We start from the raw sequence: 15,217 nt of genomic DNA on the forward strand, positions 1-15,217 counted from the left end.
GAGGGTTTAGGCTGCATTAGTTAGATCAACCGGAACCAAAAACACAACTGATGTACTTGTTGCATCAAAGAGTGCAGAACAGTACTCTACTCTCAGCCAGTCTTGTCTCATTGTTCCAAGGTTACCACAGCGAGCAGGATGCAGTTCATGGCCTGACCTAATGGTAGAGCGGAGAATGGGAAGCGGCGACCTGACAAGAGCTGAGATGATAGAGCTGGATAAAGAAGGACGCGGTCACCTGACACGTCTTCATGGCATGACCTGATGGTAGAGCGGAGAATGGGAAGCGGCGACCTGACAAGAGCTGAGATGATAGAGCTGGATAAAGAAGGACGTGGTCACCTGACATGTCTTCACCACAAAATTTCAAATGCTATTAGATTATTAATGATAATCTTAAACTATAATTTATTTTATTAGTAAGTTTATTTATTTTATTTAGCCTTGTTGTGCAAGCTCTCTGGAGCTTGTGCAGAGTCAGCAGCTTTTGCCAGAGGGGAACTGGAATCCCCTGGTTGGGCCTGGGTTCTCCTGAGGTTTTTTTTCTCGATTAGAGTTTTGGGTTCCTCGCCACCGTTTGCATACTGTTTTTGCACTATTTGCCTGGCCGGGGGGGCAGCTTTAGAATTTTAAAGTTTTACTTAATTATAGTCTGTTATATTTGACCTGTGCTTCTCTCTCCTTTATCTTAAATGTGTGCTCTCACTGAGCGTGTGTGTGTGTGCGTACTTGTCTGTGTACGTACGTGTGTGTGTGTGTGTGTGTGTGTGTGCGTGCGCATGTGTCTATGTCTATGTGTGTTAGTACGTGTGCATATTGTGTGTGTGGAGTGTTTTGTATGTGGGTATGTCTGTCTTCTGTGTTTTCAACTTTTTCTTGTTTTTGCAGGTACAACTTTAATTGTTTTGATTATAGTCAATATGTCTTATGTACAGCTGCTTTGTAACAATGAAAATTGTAAAAGCGCTATATAAATAAAGTTGAGTTGAGAATAGAAATAATTAAATCATAAACAATGATTTGTTTAATTTCTAATTGATTTATTAATGTTTTTAGTGATTTTTTTTCTTACCCCACCCCATGACTCTGGTGCTACCAAATTAAGGACTGGTAGGATGGGCATTTTTGATCATATTTCATTTCGAGTACTGGACAGGTTTGAAAAAGGAGTACTCAATTAATTGGGGGCGGGGCATTAGAGGGGGCGGGGCGTGTCCCCCATACCATGGTGACAATGAAAAGATTTTAATTACAACACTGATACAAAATTGATGTTAATAAAACTATAAGATTGAGTACATAATTAAATCGACACTGGTAGATTATTAAAAATTCACTATCAATGTTTTTTAACATAAAGTAAACATTTAAAGAAATATCTGCGTGAGATGAAACGTCATCTCTGCCTTTTCACATTTCTGTCTGTCAGTGTCTGATGGTAAAGTCTCTTATGCTCGTCTGACATGTCTGTCTGATAGTAGTGGTCTCACCTGACACGCGGAGCAGGGTGAGCGTTTTTAATCCATTCTCATGAACTTCAGCGCACGTTCACGTGGCGCTCGCGGAGAAGAATGCTCGCTTTGCTCTGCGAGCGCAACGCGAGCTCAGCTTCCATAGGAATGGATTGAAAACCGAATACAACACTAACCCATTATAAACAGAAATTCTGTGCCCACTGGATGCAGCGCAAAAAGACGCAACAAACGTCCAGTTTCTTTTTGCTTTCGCCATGTTGCATCGCGCCGCTCGAGTGCGGTGTAACTTAGACGGAGTGTAAGATGATAACGGATCAAACTTGTGGTAGATTTGTATGTTTTGTATGCTGCTTGGTGCTGCACATTTTGCACTTGACTGTATTTTCGTCAGGTTTATCAAAGTGAAACCAAGCATCACTGTGCGCTTTCAATATGCCCTTCTGTGCTCCGGACTTGACTCTGGACCGCAAACTCTCGCAACGCAACAATCAAATATCTGGGCACAACCCGAAATGCCAGCATAACCAATCAGAAAGAAAATAAAAAAAACCATGTATTTATAGACCCAAATAATCATCGTTTTCACCATCGATCGTCGCTGTCGCGTTCGAGTACTCGTGCCCATCCCTAAGGGCTGGTGCCACCTCTCTCAAATGTTGGACTAGAGCCCTGTATGAGAGTGGTTTAATATAAAATATGCTTTGCTAACATCTCTGAACCTCAACTCAAAAACATTTTAATGTAGAAATGTTTTATTATCAAATTGTTTCCTAACTCTTCTAATTATACTTCTAAATATAGCTGCAAGCGATTATGGGGTCAAGCCCTACCTGGGCACAAAGTGAAGCGTATGTGGACATTTCTGATGATGAGTTTTAAAAAGTAAAGTCAAAAGCAATTTAAAACCATAGCTAAAAGCACATAAAACTCCATGAAATTGCTTAAACATTTTGACCAACAGGTGGCGCTGTCACCACATTTCTATGAGGCGAACAAGATGTGGCAATGATGATACATACACACTTTCTTGTCAATACACAAACTTTTCAATTTTGAAGTCCATCAGACCAAAAGTACTGTAGTTAGAGCTAATCTTGTTTTGTTCAATTATAAGGCCACAAAGTGGCATAGTCCCACCATCTTTTTTGTGTGTCCTTGAACTGTGCCCATACATCAACATGTCAAATTAGGTGACAATAACTGATTTCTTTTAGAAGTTAGAACCATACTGTATATATTCACGAAAATCCTCAAAATTTTGACATTTGGCCTGTATCACTTGGTATCACCAGCTTTTGTTCCGTGTTTGCTACGGTGGTTTAGTCTCAATCTGAGTAACGGTTGCTAAGATATTCACGATTGTTTTTTAAGTGCTAAATCACAATACTAGACAAACCATAAGGCAAAACCTGGCATGTTTGGTATCGCTGGACTTGACAAGGATTCAGGAATGTAACTCACATGAAAGTCAGTCAACCGCAGACAAATTTATAGGTACCACCTCTCACCACTAGGTGATGCTGGCCCAAAATTTAGCAGGCTCCTTCAGGGCATAGTGCTAATGACCCATACGTAGTTTCATTATGATACCTTAATGCAGTGGTGTCAAACTCAATTCCTGGAGGGCCGCAGCTCTGCATAGTTTAGCTACAACCAATTCCAACCCACACCTGTTTAGAGGTTTCTAGTAATCCTAAAGACCTTGATTAGATGAATCAGGTGTGTTTGATTAGGGTTGGAGCTAAACTGTGCAGAGCTGCGGCCCTGCAGGAACTCCTGCCCTAATGCATTCATAAAATACAGGATTTTACTACATAGTTAAAAATGGCAGACGCCCAAAATGGCCGACATGGGAAAACTGGATACCGTTCGACTCGGCATGCCACCCTGAATCTAACGAGACCAACTTCATGATTTTTGTGCAAACCTTTCAGTTATACACTGCGTTCCAAATTATTATGCAAATGATATCTTTCTCTGGTTTTCCTAATTTGTCGATGCAAATGACAGTCAGTATAATTTTCAAGTAATCAACAGTTAGGGTACATTTGGAATTTTATTGAACAAACCTCCCACTGACAACAGTATTTATTTAAAAAATGAAAAACTCAAAATGCACTGTTCCAAATTATTATGCACAACAGAGTTTGAAAACATTTCATAGGTTGTAAAAAACTGAAAATGGTCATTTGTTGAATTTGCAGCATTAGGAGGTCATATTTACTGAAATCAAAAGCTATTTCATTCAAAAACATCCTAACAGGGCAAGTTACATGTTAACATAGGACCCCTTCTTTGATATCACCTTCACAATTCTTGCATCCATTGAACTTGTGAGTTTTTGGATAGTTTCTGATTGAATTTCTTTGCAGGATGTCAGAATAGCCTCCCATAGCTGCTGTTTTGATGCTAACTGCCTCCCACCATCATAGATCTTTCGCTTGAGGATGCTCCAAAGGTTCTCAATAGGGTTGAGGTCAGGGGAGGATAGTGGCCACACCATGAGTTTCTCTCCTTTTATGCCCATAGCAGCCAATGACACAGAGGTATTCTTTGCAGCATGAGATGGTGCATTGTCATGCATGAAGATGATTTTGCTACGGAAGGCATGGTTCTTCTTTTTGTACCATGGAAGAAAGTGCTCAGTCAGAAACTCTACATACCTTGCAGAGTTCATTTTCACACCTTCAGGGACCCTAAAGGGGCCCACCAGCTGTCTCCCCATGATTCCAGCCCAAAACATGACTCCGCCACCTCCTTGCTGACGTCGCAGCGTTGTTGGGACATGGTGGCCATCCACCAACCATCCACTACTCCATCCATCTGGACCATCCAGGGTTGCACGGCACTCATCAGTAAACAAGACTGTTTGAAAATTAGTCTTCATGTATGTGTGGGCCCACTGCAACCGTTTCTGCTTGTGAGCATTGGTTAGGGGTGGCCGAATAGTAGGTTTATGCACAACTGCAAGCATCTGGAGGATCCTACACCTTGAGGTTTTCGGGACTCCCGAGGCACCAGCAGCTTCAAATACCTGTTTGCTGCTTTGCAATGGCATTTTTGCAGCTGCTCTCTTAATCCGATGAATTTGTCTGGAAGAAACCTTCCTCATTCTGCCTTTATCTGCACGAACCCTTCTGTGCTCTGAATCAGCCACAAATCTCTTCACAGTACGATGATCTCGCTTAAGTTTTCGTGAAATATCTAATGTTTTCATACCTTGTCCAAGACATTGCACTATTTGACGCTTTTCGGCAGCAGACAGATCCTTTTTCTTTCCCATATTGCTTGAAACCTGTGGCCTGCTTAATAATGTGGAACGTCCTTCTTAAGTAGTTTTCCTTTAATTGGGCTCACCTGGCAAACTACTTATCACAGGTGTCTGAGATTGATTTCAGTGATCCAAAGAGCACTGAGACACAATACCATCCATAAGTTTAATTGAACAATATAAAATTAAATGTTTACGACACTTAAATCCAATTTGCATAATAATTTGGAACGCAGTGTAAGCAAAAATGAGCATTTTTTGTAAATAGCCATTTTTTGTAACACTAGGTGGCACTGTGCCAAAACATAGCATGTTGCCTCAGGTGAGGCTTGTGATGACACATACCATGTTTCGTATTAATACACAAAAGTTTGGTGAAGATACAGCCTTTGGTGAAGATTGTGCTTCCCATCGAATTCTCCGATGCATTATACAAGAGTGGATTGGCCAATTGAAAATCTTTTAATAACTTTTGTCAGCACTTTCTCTAGATGTCTCTACATACTAAATTTTATGCAAATCAGACTCTAGGCAGAGTTCGAAAAAGTATGTTTCTCGAAAAGTTCAAAATGGCAGGAAAATGTTCTCAACTGAAAATAACATCACATCAGAGGGTGCATTCGCCGTGAGCCAATGATTCAGAGGAAAATTGGACTGTTGGTGGCGCTAGAGGGATTGAGTTTGAGACTGCACATTTGCCAAGGTAACAAATGAGACTGTCCTGTATCTGTGTGCAGGACTCTAGACTGCGGCCAAAATGGTTGCAAATGCGATCAGTTTTTGATAAAGTGCGAGGTAAATTTCACACGGTCGCATTAGTGCAAGTGCGTAATGTTCAGGTTGTTTTGCTATATGGCTGGCAAATGTACCCTGTTAACCAATCAGGTTCAATTCGCCCCTCCCTACCTGTACTTTCATTAGCTGTGTACATGCTCGCAGTGCATAGAGGATAAAACACAAGTGTAGAGCGCAAATATGAAGCGGTCTATAGCCGACTTTCGGTTCTAACGCCATGGCGAAAGTTCATGCCAAACATGCTAACTGTTCTTTCGTTGGGTGCACAGACCAACACAGAACACTGTTCCCAGCCTCACAGGAGACAAGAGAGCAATGGATTTATTTTGTTTTCAATGGAAATCCCCCACACTGAACAAAGCAAAGCTGCAAATAACGAAATTGTAAGTACCGGTATTTTTTAAGTGAGACATTAGAGACCTGTGGCGACATAAAAGTAGATAAAATGTCACTGTGACACATTTGTCCGTTCACTCATAGAAAGCAATGTGTGTGGCTTGTAAACACGCGACGGGATTGTCGCGATTGGATCCTGTTTATTCATGTTTAGACTAGAGCTGTGACTGTAAGCTGTTGTGAGAACAGAGCACCTTAAAGTAAATGTGGAGAGTTCATTTGCAAAAACAGATAACTCAGTTTTTGTTCATTTTCATTAACTATGTTTTTTATTGTGCATTTCAAGTAATATAATTTAAACAGTTGGATTGTTTTGATTAAGTAATAAAAACAAAAAATACAGATAAGTAACAGTAAAAACACAACAACACAATAAAAACATGATTTATGAAAATAAATAAAAATCTGTTATCTGGTTTTGCAAATGAACTCTTCATGTGGTTGTCTATCCTAGACACTTTTAGCAAACCATGGACTATTCTGATTATGTGCACTGAATAATATGAAATAGAAATTGTAATAATTATTATAATATTTATATATATAAACTATGACTATATGACTATATATATATTAGTGCTGTCAATCGATTAAAAAAATTAATCGGATTAATCACACATTTTTTCTGTGATTAATCACGATTAATCGCACACAACCATTATATTTTAAAATATACTTCTACATTTTAATAATTTCACATTTAATCTTCAAATTGATCTAGAAACAACATATTTCTTTAACAGTAGGGATGTAACGATTCACCGTGAGCCGGTTGAAAATCGGTTATAATGAGCGACGATTCAAATCGGTTGAGGCTTGAACTGAATCGCAATACATTTTTTGAACAGCAGGGGCCGCTATTTTCACTGCAAACCTAAACGTGGATGCTGATATTTCTTAAATGCAAAAAAATCCAAGAAAAGCACAGACAGTATTAGTTTTTTTATATTAAAGAGACTTTTTCTATTATTAATTTGTTATAAAATTGCAGTTTAGTTTTGTTATTTGAAATAAAACATTATTTTATCATACAAAGAAAGTTTTGTTATTTGAAATAAAACATTATTTTATTATACAAAGAAACGTGAAGCATTTAAGAAATAATGCAAGGGACGTTGTTCATTTCTAATTTGTTTCAACTCATTTTTTCAAAATAAATCGTGAGTAAATCGTGAATAAATCGCATCGTGAGATCAGAATCGTGAACCGCATCGCATCGTGAGCTAAGTGAATCGTTACATCCCTATTTAACAGCATCATTTTATGAAAGCTAACATTTTGATATTAGTATTGTAACTGATGTCTCTATTAAATTGATTATTTTAACATTAATTATAGCCATTCAACAGTATAATTGAGAGCTCATGTAGGAAATTGAAGGACACTTTACAGTCTTTAATGCTAAATTATAAATTAAATGCAGAAGAATTCTCATTAAAGCTATAAAATCACATTGATTTCTTCTTTTCTTTTGTTCTTTGATTAACATTAGTGACAGGAGTCACAGCAGCACGTTTAAGAACGTGGCCCCTTTAAGAGCTGTCTCAGTACGCAGATCTGACTGCTATTATTTTCACAACACTTTGCATTCATTTAAGATTTTATTTTACACTTTGAAGTCTTGCTTAAGAAAATGCTATACAAAACGGGCTTTCTGACATAATCTTGTGTGGTTTTATCCATTCAAGCACGAAAGAGAACTTAACACGGATGCGCTTGTCTGACAGAGATTCACCGACGCAGCCTTTAGCCCGTGACTGTTTACACCAGACTGGACCTCGCGTTGCGTTTTGCCGCGTCCCACAGTTTAGAAGCTGTCTATCTTCATTGAACGCGTCAAAGCAACTGTTTCAAATCGCGCTAATATATATATATATATATATATATATATATATACACACAGTGCCTTGCTAAAGTATTCATCCCCCCTCATTTTATTCACATTTTGATATGCTGCTGCCTTATCTTAAACTAATATATAGTTTAAGATAAATTACTTTAAATATTTTTTTTACATTAACCTACACTCCATGCACAATAATGACAAAACAAAAAACAGATTTGTGACAGCTTTGAAAATGTATTAAAAATAAAAAAATAAAATAAGTACATGGCATAAGTATTCATACCCTTAACTCAGATGATGGTTAAAGCACCTTTACAGACTCAAATCTTTTTGGATATGATGTGACAAGCTTTACACATCTGCATTTGGCAATTTTCTGCCATTCTTCTCCTCAGATCCTCTCAAACTCTGTCAGGTTGGATGGAGATCATCAGTTCACAGACATGTTCAGGTTTCTACAGAGATGTTCAGTTGGGTTCAAGCCCAAGCACTAGCTGGGCCACTCAAGGATACATACAGAGTTGTCCATAAGCCACGCTTGCATTGTTTTATCTGTGTGCTTAGGATCATTGTCATGTTGGAGAATGAACCTTCAGCCCTGTCTGAGGTTCTGAAAGTTCTGGGCTAGGTTTTCATGATCACTATCTCCGTATTATGTGCCACTGAGCTTTTCTTCTTCTTTGTTTTCTGACAAATGCCCCAGTCCCTGCAGCTGAAAAACACCCCCACATCATGATGCTGTTTCCACCACACTTTACTGTTGAGATGGTATTGTACAGCTGTTGAGCAGTGCCTGGTTTTCTCCAGACATGATGCATGAAACTGAGATTCATCAGACCAGAGAATCTTGTTTCTGACAGTTTGAAAGATTCGTTGAAGTACGTTTTTGCATATTTAAAGTATTCGTGCATCTTCACTGAGCAAAGGCTTGAGTCTGGGTAATAAGCCATAAAGCCCAGATTGGTGGAGTGTTGCAGTGATGTTTGTCCTTCTGTAAGTTTCTCCCATCTCCATACATGATCATGGAGCTCAACCAGGGTGATCATCAGCTTCTTGGTCACCGCTCTAACCAAGACCCTTCTACGTCGATGGCTCAGTTTGGACAGGAGGTCAGCTCAAGTAAGAGATCTGGTGATTCCAAACCTCTTTCATTAAGGATTATTGGAGGCTACATGATTCTGGGAACCTTCAATACAGCAGATTTTTTTCTGGAGTCTTCCCCAGATCTGTGTCTAGATGAAATCCTGTCTCAGAGCTCTACTGGCAGTTGTTTTGACTTCATGTCTTGGTTTTACTTTGATATGCATTTTCAGCTGTTGGACCTTTTATTGAGAGGTATGTGTCGCTCCAAAACATACTTATTCAATTGAATTTGCCACAGGTTAACTCCACTCAAAGTGTAGAAATATCAACAAGCAAAACTAATGCTTCTGAGCTAAATTTCAAGTGTCCCAGAAAAGTGTATGAATACTTATGCAGGAGTGGAAGCAGAGGTCTGATTAAATGATTTGCCGAAACAAGTATTGGCTAGTATTGTTAGTTGAGAGTGATAGCTGTGTTCCTCTCAAACCATTAACGTAATATTAACATGTTTTAAAAAATGAAGGTCTATCTTTTTTCCGCAGCCAAACACCGCACGCCGGTGATCCGGCACATTGCTAGAAAACTTTAAGCCATGCTAATAATAGGAACACTTTTCACTTTTAGTTTGAAAACTCTGGGGTTGCGTTTCTGTGAACGATTCAAAATCGTTTTTTTACGTTTACATTTTACATTTAAGCATTTTGCAGACACATTAATCCAAAGCGATTTATGTTGCATTATACTATACATTTTTGTTTCTGAATATGTGCAATCCCTGGGATCGAACCCATGACCTTGGCGTTTCTAGCCCCATGCTCTTAACGATGATCGTTTGAAACGGCACATGTAAACAGGACCTCAGTGTGCAACACACTCAACATTCTGAATCTTCATGGCAGGAAAAGCGAGTGTGCATGTGCTTGCGTGTACCTGGTCCTGTCAGATGCGGCACTGCTGCTGCTACTGCTGGTGGACTCAGAGTCGGAGCTGGAGCGCGGGAGACTGCGTTCATTTCTGTACACCAGAAAACTTTCAGTCACCGGCTGACTGCTTCCACCAAAGCCATTACTGTGCAGATCTGAGAGAGGAACACCACAACACTTTTTATAGAATATATCAACAAGCAACAAGTTCTATTGCATTAGTCTATCTATTTATCTGTCTATTTATCTGTCTATCTATCTATCTGTCTATCTATCTGTCTATCTATCTATCTATCTATCTATCTATCTATCTATCTATCTATCTATCTATCTATCTATCTATCTATCTATCTATCTATCTATCTATCTATCTATCTATCTATCTATCTATCTATCTATCTATCTATCTATCTATCTATCTATCTATCTATCTATCTATCTATCTATCTATCTATCTATATATATATATAAACGTGACACTGGTGTTTTTTTTAGCCTCAAATGTATAGACTCATTGGGGGACTGTGGGAGTTTCCATGATGAATCAATGTCATGTAAGTGTGCATACGACTACTGATGATAGAAAACTTCCATAACATTTAGTTCTTTAAATAAAGAACAAACAAGAATATAAAATCAAAGAAATGTATTTATGCAAATGTCCCAAGCTGATCTCAAAGAATGGTATGGGGGGTGATCAAGGCACTTGTGAACTGATCAAAATTGGCTTGAGTAAGTGTCGTAAAACAGAGAGCGCAAGTTGTACTGAATATAAGTGACTGAATATCTATGACTGTGGAACACAAAATATGATATTTTGAGAAATGTCCCAGTGTTTGTGTGTCCATTTGAAAGTCAAGGGGGCCAATGTGGTTTGGTTACCAAAGGTCTTCAAAATCATCGTTTGTGTTTTGCAGAAAAAGAAAGTAATTCAGTTTTGGAATTACATGCTGAACGAATGATCATTTGTGGGTGAACTTTCCTTTTAATTATGTGATATTAATAACTTGTAATGACGCTCTGTTAAGTTCTCAAACATGTTTGGGGACTCATTTGGTGGACACATATGATAATTCACATCTGATGCATATCACATACAAATGCAAGAGCTGAATAAAATCTTGTGCTTCAATCTAAATTTTAGGTTGGTTTCATTCAGTACCACAATGTCCTAATAAAACGGTGGGAAATGGACATTGTGACTTAAAACCTCTCATATTATTCTAAGACATGATTTGGTAAACGGTGTAATATACAGTCCTGTTTGTAAATATCTTTTCAACTTTTAAAGAACTGACATTACTATTATGGCAAACTTTGCCAAATCAAAGGCTCATTGTGTTGACAAGCACTGAGCATACAGAAAATCGTAAGTTTTTTTGGGAAAGCTGTTCCTTTAATGCAGCTACCTATCCAAGAGACTTTATTTCACACATACCCAGTATGAGGTGATCGTGTTCGCTGTCGGACTCTGAGCTGGAGCTGGACTGTGGACTGTGGGGTCTCTTGCGTGAATGGGGGAGAGAAGGTAGCTGGGGTGGGCCAATTGGACTGGAGCTCAGCACCCCTGGTCCATGCAACATGTCTCGGTTCTTAGGGGGTCGACCTGGGCGCTTCGGAGGGCCTGTGGCTTTGGGATTTTTCTTTGAGAAGAGGACAGATGTACGACGTCCAACCTCAGGGGCCAGCGCAGAAGAGGACACGCTAAGGTCTACAGAGAAAACACCAAAAAAAGATCACAATTTTCATTCACAGGATATATTTTGCTTCATGGTAAGGCAGCATCTACACTGAAATAAATGTTACAGCATTGTTTTTTGTTTGTTTTACACACAGCTGCAATTTTAGTATGTTTTTTTACAAATGTGTTTGATGCTTTTGTAGAATAGAGGTGTGGGAGAAAGAGTGAGTGTAGGGCCTCCCCTCTGCGTTCGATCACATGAATCTTGGTCGGGACTACAAGAGGTCTTGTACTTTGTGAACTTTGAACTGCTACAACAGATATCGTGTCACTTAGTGTGAGCACCATAACGATTCAGATTCAGTCCTGTAGTGAGACTAGAAGTACAAAAATAGTTAGAACGTTGAATGGTTCTTTCGTGTCTTGTGACTAGTCGTCACATGCATGTTTTGTCGTATTTCAGTGAACTGTCACTTTAACCCCCAGGGGTCAACAAACGCATGGGTGGATTTGTTTCCCTCATAGCAGCAGAAACAACTTAAAATACTCCATCATTTGTGATCATACACATGTAAGGCATCATTTGAAAGTGTAAAGTGTGCACTCACAATAACAACAAAATGTTGTGCTTTTGTAAAATAAATAAAATACACAGGGTAAGCTTTCAGCCGTCTCTGTGAACATCTTTCTGAAACTCTGTGAATACTTATCAGAGAAACATGACATACAGTATTTATAAAGAACGCTTGAAGAGTATACTTTAAATGAACCAATACATATTTTAAACAAATATTGTCTGATCATGTAATATGCATGAAACTAAAGACATGTACAATTTCTCCTGTGTCAGCTCATTATATTAATGGGATCAAGTCCTCGCAGATTGCTTTATACGCATAGTAATGTTCTGCGGGAGCCACGTGCACATGTCAACGCCCCCTAACAATAGCACAACAAATTCCTCATCAAATATGTTGATTTTACTGCACGTTTAGGCGATGTCACGCTGCACATGTGCGGCGGATCTTCAGACGGTCAGATACAAAGAGATAAAGTTTACTTTTATTTTAGAAAAAGATTGCAACTCGGTTTCATTGTGAAGAGCGACTGCACACTTCTTTCTGATAAGTGAGTATTGTTTCTGTCTTTCCTTAGTATTTTACTGTGGTTACTATATTACAAATGAACAACATGTCTTATTTTGTTATGCATGGGCATTGTTAGCATTCAAATTTATTTATATACATATTACTAATTAATACTGTGCACAACATTTGCTAACTATTATTTACATTAGGGCTGAAACGATTCCTCGAGTAACTCGAGTTATTCGAATACAAAAAATCATCGAGGCAATTTTTGTTGCCTCGAAGCCTCGTTTAATCCATTTAACTACAGTACACACGGAGCACTGCGTTTCCCCATGGACCGTTATTACTGACGCACAGCCCGCTAAACTCTGTTCATGTTACAGGGCTCTCAAGTCTCACGCATTCACCGTGAGACACACGCATTTTAGACTGCTCACACGTGTTTCTCATGCTGATAAATAACTGATAGTTTATAGGGCTGTGACGGTTGCCGTAACAACCGCACCACCGCGATGGTAAAGTGCCATGACGGTGGCGAACTGCCACCGGCGGTAGTGCACGTCACTCTGACAAATATAGGTGTAATAAATATGAGAGTTGCGATAACGATTGCTAGTTGTAGCCTTTCAGTTGTGGATGGTTTTATTTAAAAGATTTTAAATTAACAGAAATTATTGGCATACGTTTCCGTTGGTGCGTAAGAGCGCGGGCCTGCACGGCAAAACCCAGGTTATTCTGCGGGTTTTGCAATGGATCTTGTTGTGAAATGAACAGATACGTAAAATCAAAACTGGCTATGACCCGCTTGCTTAGTGTCGGAGCGCGCGCAGGTTTTGCCGCGGTTGCGGAGAGACATCTATTCATTTGCGCTCCTGTGCACATCTTCTGAACGCGCATTTAGTGCAGCTGTACACATTTTAATCTGGACAATGTCAACAAGTAAGTTTCACATCAACGAGTCGGAAAAAGTAACGTTTTTATGGCAATCTGAATAGGAAAGCCAATGTAGGTTTAAACAGTTTGTTTCAAATGGAATTGTTAAGGACTGTAAGGGTTAATACGCCACTGACTGAAGTTACTGCAACAAGAGCTTTTTTATTTAGTATTTAGCTTTCTCTTATATCATTTAAGTTTTCATTATTTACTGATGTTTATTGAAATGTTTTATGTGCTGTAGTGTGCCGTTTCACTGATGGATTTGCGCGTTAAACATTGACGGATGTTTCATCCTCATTTATTTCAGATATCATATTTCAATTATTTAACAATTTCAAGTATTTAAATTAGGTCTATATTTCTCTTCCACTCGTCATGTGGTTGCTACAGGCAAAAATATTAATATAAATATTATTTATATAAATAATATATATTTCTCAACCACCGCACCACCGCGGTCGATTTGTCTATTACCACCGCGGTGGTAAAAAACTGCCACCGTCACAGCCCTATAAATAGCTTATTGAAATGGTGAACTGATATTTTAGTCTATTTTACGAGTGAAACTTGTTTTCCGGCTGCATTGAGTCCATCAAACTAGATGCGGACTAGTGGACACCGAATCCTGTTATTTACACATTTCATCTGTCTGGTCTGCGTGTGAGTGAATGAACTGCACAGTTTAACGTGCTACACGCGTGATGCTCATGAATTTGTCTGCGTCTGCGCTGAATGAGGACATGAACTTCACCTCCAGAGTTGCGCTGAGAGTTTATTTCACAAACATGTTATTGTTTGAGTGAAGAAACAGACATACTAAAAAATAAGCGTCTTCTGACAACCTGCCAAAATAAAAGTCATAGGCTATTGTTTGAAATTATTATTTCCATTTTTATTCATGTTTCTTATTTATATGTTTGTATTATATTGCATTTTGAATTTAATATGGTAATGGAATGTACTAAATGGGTTTAGTTTTCACAGATATTAATGTATGCTATTTCAGCAATAAAAACTAATTGTTCTAAAAAGGAAACAAATTAGTTGTTTTACTCATTTTAAGAGACCTGTCTTATTTTCTCTTGTTTATTTAGTATTGTTTTTTAATAAAGAAAAAGTACTTATTATCCGAATACCCGATTAATCGATGGAAAAATCTGTAGAATACTCGATTAGTAAAAGAATCGATAGCTGCAGCCCTAATTTACATCTTTCTGTTTATCATCTTTTTAGCACACGTTTAGCATGTGTTTTCTGGCCTTATTTCAGTGACTTAATTTTTTTTTTTCTAACTATGCATAAACATTATTTTCTCAAAAACACAAGCATGTACATAGATATTGCTTGCATTTTATTGTAGCACTGTTTGTGGTGAATACAGTTATGTGAGATTTTAACCATTAATATGTTTATAAGCAATTGAAAAAAACACAAATGTCAGGGTATTTCAAAACTTTTCCAGGGCCCCAAACCCCCTCAGACATCAGAGGGTTATATGCGACCAGGGTCAGAAATTTACGCAGATTTTGAATAAAAATGCTCCTGCATTAAACAACTAAATGTATTACAACTATCGCGATTAAAATGAAACATGAACGAACGAAATGTGAACAAAAGGTGACTAAAACGTGTCCATTACAGCATTACGATCACGGTGCCTCAACGGTTTTTGTGCTTTACTCGCAGTGTTGAGCATTACAACCGATCATAGACAGCATGT

The 15,217-nt window shown here is 38.4% G+C and overlaps 1 protein-coding gene across 2 annotated transcripts in view; it reads right to left on the reverse strand.

The window, feature by feature from the left end:
* brpf1 (bromodomain and PHD finger containing, 1) overlaps positions 1-15,217 on the reverse strand; it is a 342,746-nt gene that overhangs the window by 282,954 nt on the left and 44,575 nt on the right. For both annotated transcript variants that reach the window (XM_057355913.1, XM_057355912.1), the window contains exons 11-12: positions 11,228-11,500; positions 9,797-9,944 (exon numbers count right to left, since the gene is read on the reverse strand). In XM_057355913.1, coding sequence (XP_057211896.1) covers positions 9,797-9,944; positions 11,228-11,500 — 421 coding nt within the window. The remainder of the gene's footprint in view (positions 1-9,796; positions 9,945-11,227; positions 11,501-15,217) is intronic.

Source organism: Triplophysa rosa, linkage group LG17, assembly GCF_024868665.1.
Source record: "Triplophysa rosa linkage group LG17, Trosa_1v2, whole genome shotgun sequence".
In the NCBI taxonomy this organism is placed as follows: Eukaryota; Metazoa; Chordata; class Actinopteri; order Cypriniformes; family Nemacheilidae; genus Triplophysa; species Triplophysa rosa.